The sequence below is a fragment of the Theropithecus gelada genome, chromosome 2, assembly GCF_003255815.1.
Source record: "Theropithecus gelada isolate Dixy chromosome 2, Tgel_1.0, whole genome shotgun sequence".
NCBI classification, from domain to species: Eukaryota; Metazoa; Chordata; class Mammalia; order Primates; family Cercopithecidae; genus Theropithecus; species Theropithecus gelada.
The window spans coordinates 34,186,297-34,194,090 of record NC_037669.1 but is presented as its reverse complement, the minus strand read 5'-3'; the positions used below and the strand labels follow the sequence as shown (position 1 = coordinate 34,194,090).

The window sequence follows — 7,794 nt, the reverse complement described above, 5'->3', positions numbered from 1 at the left end:
GCAAGGTCGCAGGTCCTCCCTGACACAACCGGCATCAACTTCAATTTAGAAGAATTGAGGGTTAAATTCCCAGGAATTAAAAAATGAAACTGAAGCCGCTGAGACTTGTAGTTCGGCTGGCGGAGGCCGCACGCAGCTCTCTGATATCTGTAGTCGGAAGTACTCTCTGCGCATGCGGATACGGGTGTCACGTGAACCTTTTGTCTTGCTACCTTGCAGCAACATCTGAGGCAGTGATGCAGGACATGTCCATGATCTTAACCTGTAAGAAGTGGGAGCAGCTGGACCCACCCCAGAGGACCCTGTAGTAGGAGGTGACACCAGAGACCTGCAGACCCCTCGTCACTGGGGCGTGCAAACCGGAGTTGACCTACCAGCTGAAGCAGCGATAAAAGAGCAGAAGACACCTTTGCCAAAACTGCTGTCCAGGTGACAAAGTAAAAACCAAGGCCAGCCAGCCTTGTCCCTGGAAAGACTAACTCAGGGAGCCAGAAGTTCCTCCAGGTTGAGGTGAGTGTGGGAAAGAGTGGTTGGAAATGCAGAAGGGGCGCTTGAGTCTGGCTACCGTCTCCCACACGGAGACTTTCTGGAGGAAGGTGAGTCCTAAACGCGATGGTCTGGGGGACAGGTGATGGTCTGCACTCATGGGTTTTACAGGAGCCGGTCTCCACAGGAGACAATCCCCGTGAATGTGACTCCCAGGGAACAAGTAAAGACACTTTGGTTCGTGAGGGGAAGACCTACAAATGCAAGGAATGTGGGAAAGTGTTTAACAAGAACAGCCTCCTTGTTCGACATCATCAGATTCATGCTGGGGTGAAGCCTTATGAATGCCAGGAGTGTGGAAAAGCCTTTCGTGAAAAGATGGACTTCTTTCGACACATGAGGATTCACACAGGGGAGAAGCCCTGTAAGTGCGTGGAGTGCGGGAAGGTCTTCAACCGCAGGTCGCACCTCCTGTGCCACCACCAGATTCACACTGGAGAGAAGCCCTATGAGTGCAGCGAGTGTGGAAAGACCTTCAGCTATCACTCTGTCTTCATCCAGCATCGTATGACCCACACTGGAGAAAAACTCTTCGGTGCAAAGAATGTGGAGAAACCTTTTACTGCAACTCTTCCTTAACCCGGCACATGAAGATTCACACCGGAGAGAAGCCCTGCAAAGTGCAGTGAGTGCGGGAAGACTTTCACCTACCACTCTGTTTTCTTCCGACATAGTATGGCCCGCCCTGCAGGAAAGCCCTATGAGTGTAAAGAATGTGGGAAAGGTTTTTACAAAATATGGCTATTCCCTCACTCTACACACAAGGAGCCACAATGGAGAGAAACCTTACGAGTGCCTTGAACGTACAAAGGCCTTTGGCTACCACTCTGCTTTTGCCCGACTTAGTAAGATCCACTCGGGAGAAAAAAGCCTTTGAGTGCAAATGATGTGGGAATTTGTGGGTTTTCTTTCTTTCTTTTTTTTTTTCTTTGATACGTAAGGAGCCACACTGAAGAGAAGCACTCTGAATTCAGTGACAGTAGGAAAGCTGTGACCTGCAGCTCTTCCTCACTTGGCATTGAAGAATTCATTCCAGAGATAAACTCTATAAGATATGTGGGAAGGACTTTTGCAAGTGGGCCCACATCAGTCAACGTCAGAGAACTTAAACAGGGAAAAGACATTGTGACAAAAACTAGTGAAGAAAATCTTTTGGCCACAGGAAATATCTTCCTCAGCATCTGAGAATTTTTCCAGGAGGGAGACTATTGGTTTTTGTGCACTTGAAAGAACCACCCACATCTCTCTCCATAGTTTGTATCCCTAAGCCACCTCAGGAATTTTTTTTCTTTTAAGTAAGAAGGGAACTGTAAAAGAGAAAAAAAGAAATTCATGCACAGCTTCTGTCAGACTTCTCTGAAAGCCATGCCTATCAAAATTTGAATTCAGTTCTTCATTTTGCAGATGCCTGAAAGGTACAAGGGCCTTGCCTCATTATTTGTCCTTTATATGTATTCACTCCTGTCTACAGGAGAATTGTCCTCTGTAAAGACTGACTCTGTAAAGATTTATTGAATGCATTCTTTGTTCTAAAACATTGTACTCCTGAGGAACGTAAGTCTTTGTGAGAAATATGAATGCTTAAGTAATGGAATATGTGAAACTTGTAAGAACGTAGAATATAAAAATACTGCCATATAAAATCATTTCATATCTAAGGAGATAAGTATCCACATTGAATTGGCATATTTTGCTGCATCATTTAAGACTATTTAAGATTTTAAGTTAAAAAAAAAATTCTTCATGTGGTTTTGAACACCCAGCACTCAATACACTTGTTTGTTTTGATTTATTTTCTCAGGGACAAGAGAATGATGGTGAAGCTGTGTTGCTTTCCCAGGTGAGCCTTGATTATTTCCTCTGTGCTTTCTCAGCTTCTTTGGCCTTCTGTAAGAAGGGCTTCTCCAAGAGCATGCCACTAGTTTTCTAGAGGTTAAACAAGAGCTAAGACAAACAAAACAAAACATAGCTTATCTAATCTAATGAGAAACCCAGAAAAAAATGTTTTGATGAATACAATGTATTAAAATATAAAATATGTAGCTCCTTCAACATGTTAATTCAATTCTAGAAATCTTCAGAAATATTCTTATATTATGCAGAGATGTGCGTGCGAAGACTAATTGCGAAGACTAATCGCTGCAGTTTTGTTTTTATGTGTGAAACGTTGAGAACAATCTAAATGTTTATCAGTAGGAAGTAAGTTATGGTACATCTGTTCTATGAAATACTATGAAGCAATAAGGTATCTTTATCTGTACTAATATCAAAACATCTCTAAGATACAGTATTTAGTAAAAGAGAAACTTTCAGGAAATAAAACTACATCTAGAAGTATAAGCCTAAAACTGTTAATAGTGGTTTTCTGCAGGAAATGGGATGGACCGGGGTTATATGCAATGTTCAGTTTTTACTTTTATACTTAAGTATTGTTTACATTTGAAAAATAAAAAACATTTATTGTTTTTGCAACAAATGTTTACAGTATTTCTATAAAGATAGTATTTCTTTGGAATGAAAGTGACTTCTATTATTTCTTAAAAACCGTACATTTTACAGGGTGTTTTGTTTTTTTTTTTTTTAAAGTCCTGGTCTTATTATGCGTTTAAAAAATAACAGACCAAGGATCCATAGATACCTAATCACATTTAATAAATCATAATATAGTTTTGTTTTTTGGGTTTTTTTTTTTTTTTTTTTTTGAGATGGAGTCTCACTCTGTCACCCAGGCTGGAGTGCAGTAGCGCATCTTGGCTCACTGCAACCTCTGCCTCTGAGTTCAAGTGATTCTCTTACCTCTGCCTCGCAAGTGGCTGGGACTACAGGCAGGTGCCACCATGCCCAGCTAAATTTTTTGTAGTTTTAGTAGAGACGGGGTTTCACCATGTTAGCCAGATGGTCTCAGTCTCCTGACCTCGTGATCCGCGCGCCTTGGCCTCCCAAAGTGCTGGGATTACAGGCGTGAGTCACTGCACCCAGCCGTTAATAGTTTTAAAATGATGAGCCAGCATATATGTAGTTGAATACATGTAAAAATGAGAGTTCAGCATAGGCTACTCCTCAGTGAACATTCATTTCCTTTAAATTGCTGGTAACATAAATGCTCTTTTGCATGTGGTTAGGTTTTAGATGGCCAGTTTCTACTTCCCTGGATTTGATCACAAGAAAGCACCAGACTGATGTTGATGTCAATGTATTTTGCACACACATTGGCTAGCCACAGCTGATTTGTGTTTGCTACTGAATGAATGTGATCTGGTTAGCTTTGTGATATACATTCGTATTCCAAATGAAGAGAACTATAGCTGCATTTTTTCCCAACATAATCGTGCCTGGCAGTCAGACCTGTTTTCCAGTAAAGAAAATGAGTTTGATATCTGCAGATCATATCTTACAATTTGCTGTGTTCTCCCTCACAAAATTTGTGAACATTTGTTAGCATCATTTCATTTAGGAATCATATACCATCAGAAATATTTTCCCTATTAGGAATAAACAGGGAGTGCAATTTTCATATGAACTAACCTGTAACCCACTGGTAAAACCCCGTTCATGCTTTTCAGTTGTAGTACTTGGCCCAAAACAGTTGCACCACCATCTGGGGCAATTTTGTGAGCGTTATTCTCTTCTTTAGCAAGAGAAGTTGGCAGCTGTGTCATGATATAAGTAGATTCTGTCCATCTGGGGTCAGTTCCTGGAAGTGGACTGTGAGTGAGATGACCTTATTGGCTTAGGAGGAGAAAATGTCTCCTTGGGAAGATCTCTTTTCTGTGAGAATCATTGAGTAGTCTCTAGTGTGAGTCTAGACTGAGCAGGCTTCACTGCCCTGGGAGAGGTGAATGCAAGACCTTTGTTGTTTGCTGTGGTTTGAAAACTCTGCCTCTACTACCACCTCCTCAAGTGCAATGGGACCCACAGAACTACAGGGCCCTGCTGAGCCCAGGAGCTGCATGGAATGGTGGCAGTCACCTTGACAGTACAGTGGGCATGTATCAGACTGCAAGCTAGGGGGAGGAACAAGGCATCAGTTGGGAAGAGGGGATGCATGGCTAGACTTGAGCCCTCTTCATCCGGATGTCCCCAGACCCCCCAGCACAGGCCAAGCATAAAGGCCATGTGGGGGTGACCCCCCTGACCCAAGGGGGGCTTCATGTGCTACATGTAGGCAGAGCTGTCTCCATCCTCACAGCCAGAGGCTGGCCCTTCACAGCCTCCAGTCAGGCAGGGAGCCCTCCGGGGTGGCCTGTTCATGGGCTACAGCCCAGTAAGTGGAGGGCGGGGAGCAGCAACATCCCCCAGGGTCTACCAGGTATCCCTCCAGCTGGTGCCTCTGAGCCTCATAGGGCCCAGAAGCGACCAGCCTCTCCCACTGAGGGTCCCCAGGTACTGGAGAGAGGCCCTGGGCTGGGGGCCAGAGAGGGATTACCCCTTGAAGAACCATCTCCTGTGGGGCTCTTGGGCCCAGGGGCACTGGGGCTGGGAGCAGGTGTGGCCAGCCACCATTTCTCCCACTGTGACCTCTGTGTTGTGGAACAGGGAAGTAGTGCTACCTGTTATTGGACTTCAGGGGACTGGAGTCCCCCCTGGCCCCAATCATATGCTTCCTGAAATGCTTTGCACACCAGAGACAGCTTCCCCAGATCCAGGGGGACAGGGATCCCCGGGGGAGTCCCCAGGGCCAGCACTCTGGGCCAGCTGCACACACTCGACACTGATTTGCAGTCTTGCACAAATAAGGGGTAAGAGCCCAGTGGCTGGGGTGGGCAATGGGGGGAGCCTCTGGCCTAGGGAGTCCCTGGCATTGACAGTGGGCACAGTCCCAAACACACACCCCCAGTCCTGGACCTCCAGGCCCCTGCCCCACCAAGCAAAGGCTGCTTCCTGCTGGAGAAGCCCCAAATGTCAGTTTCAAGGAAGAGGGGCCAGCCCTTTGGAGGTGCCAGGGAACCCTGGGCCACCCCACTGCTGCCAACAGTTCTGATGCTCAAACCACACCCTTCTGGAGCCACCTGCTGCCTGGGCCCAACGAGCCTGTTTTGGACCCAACAGACTGCGGTCCCATGGAGCGGAGGCTGAGAGGTGCCCATCACCCGAAGCTGAGCCCACTTTGAAGCCCCTGGAAGGGGCCAGGCCTGCTGGGCCCCCCTAGTGCCTCCCCTGTTCCCACCCCTGTTGTCAGCTGTACCCTGCTGGTCAACTTTGAGGAATCATTGCTGCAAGGACGCTTTGCACCATCTGGCCACATTGAGGGCTTCAAAGCAGAGACTGGAGCTAGTGGGTCCTACTGCCACCACCATGTCACACTGCCTGTCACTGTCACCTTCTTTGAGGTTTCTGAGCAAAATGTCCCCACCCCCTTCCTGGGCTTCATGGATCTGAACTCCCCAGGGAGGAAGAGTTACAGCGTGCCCAAAGTGGGCACTATGCAAGTAACATTTAACCCCAACCAGACTATGGTGAAGATGTTCGGTGACCTTGGACTTCTTGGACATACCTGCTGCCACATGCCCTTCTTGTGCCATTGCCTCTTTTTGGTGCCTGTGGATGAGCAGAACCTTCGGTTCTGTAGCTCCCGCTCAGGCCTCTTAAGCCAGAATGGAGATCTCTGCGTGCTTTTTTCCTGCGGGCGCCTGGAGCTACGAACTTCAGGCTGTGACTGAGGCCCCTCTTAACTCACGTTATTCACCTTTACCCTGATTGCCAGCACTCTGAACCAATGTGGGTTCAACTCTGCCCATCTTGCCCATCCCATAGATGGAGAGATGGCAAGAGACCCTTCAGGCTCGAGTTAAAGCCCTCACCATGCTCATGTCCAGATTGATTATTTGGGTGTTTGAAGCTTCTGATCCTTACTACACCCTGCCCTACCTCAGGTCCTCCATGTGCCTGTCCCCTCCCTTGGGTCTCCCAGGCCAGGTTAAGTAGTAGGGAGGAACCGGAGCCACCCTGAGGTTATCCCAAGGTCCCAGGCAAGTCATGCCAGTGTTGCCTCCCTGTCCTGAAAAAGGGCCACTTATTATTTTATTTATTTTTAATTTATAATTTATTCAAATTGGATTGACTTAGTACCTCCCACACCTGATCATTGGCATCACCCCCCTCCTTTCCCACTCTCAGATATTGCTCCAACCTCAGGAGTGGAAGAGGCTTATGTGGGGGGAGTAGGAGAACTGCTCTCCCTCAGCTGAGGGAAGAGGGCTTATTCCAGAGGGACTGAGTCAGTAGCCAAAGCCTCAGCTTGCCCTGTCCTTCCCCTAGTCCCTTCACTTCCCCTACACTCCGACCTAGCTCTGAAAGTCAAATTATACATATGCATGTGTGCACAAGCTTGTCTTTGTGTGGTATGTGTGAGAGAGAGAGAGTGCATGTATGCACACACACAGAGGTTAACCACCCCTCACCTATGGTTCCAGACTCCAGTTGTCCCTTTCCTCCTACCTGTGTCTCCTTGCTTTGGGGTGTGACTGAGGAAGGTGTCCAGGGAGCAGAGTCAAGTCCAAGCACTGGGGTGCCTCCTCTCACCTGGCCAGACTCTGACCCACCTACCTCATCTGGGGTAAGTGGCAACTCTCAAACTCAGTCATGTGGTTTCCAACTGTCCCATTCCCCACTCCAGACTCTGACCCAGCCTCAGTCCTGACTCCTGGGGCTGGCCTGAGGGGAACAAGCATTTGTTGAAACTCAAAAAAACAGGAAAATATTTTACCTGGTACTTTTTTTTAGAAAAAAAAAAAAGATTTTAAAAGAAAGATTAAATTATTGCTTGGAAACTTGAGAAAGTTTTCAGTTAACATTTTTCAGTTAACATTTGCTCAAAAATAAAAATCACAAAACAAAGGAGGAAACAAGATGTCATGGGGTGGGGGGATCAAAGAAAAAAAAAGAAAACCTGCCTCTACTAAGACATTGGGACAGTACTTCTGCATCTGAGGGTAGTGGAGGTAGTTGATGTGACCCACTGCTTCCTAGGAGGTTATAATTGTCACTCAAGAAAGTTATGAATTAAGAGACCCCCAGTGGGATCTCACTGTGATTATGCAATGATCTGGATTTGTTAGAGTGCCCTTGTAGTAAACAAATATCCATGGAATTTTTCAAGGCAGAATGCAACTGCAATACACATGGCAGTGAAAAAGTAACTGCACTGCGTGGTATAAACTGACTAAATTTCATCTCCCTCTACATCTCACATTGGAAGGAGACCAACCTGCTTTGGAGCAAGTGTTCAGTGTTCTTGGACAATTCAAT

General features: G+C 46.5%; 1 protein-coding gene and 1 pseudogene across 1 annotated transcript; both read left to right on the top strand.

The window, feature by feature from the left end:
- Positions 1-536: 536 nt before the first annotated feature.
- Positions 537-2,028, top strand: ZNF80 (zinc finger protein 80). Its single transcript, XM_025376946.1, is given in 5 exon segments — positions 537-620; positions 622-1,078; positions 1,081-1,157; positions 1,159-1,281; positions 1,283-2,028. Coding segments are annotated over 5 exon segments (882 nt in total). The 3' UTR covers positions 1,424-2,028.
- Positions 2,029-4,696: 2,668 nt separating this feature from the next.
- LOC112619097 lies at positions 4,697-6,243 on the top strand (annotated as a pseudogene).
- The last annotated feature ends 1,551 nt before the right edge of the window (positions 6,244-7,794 follow it).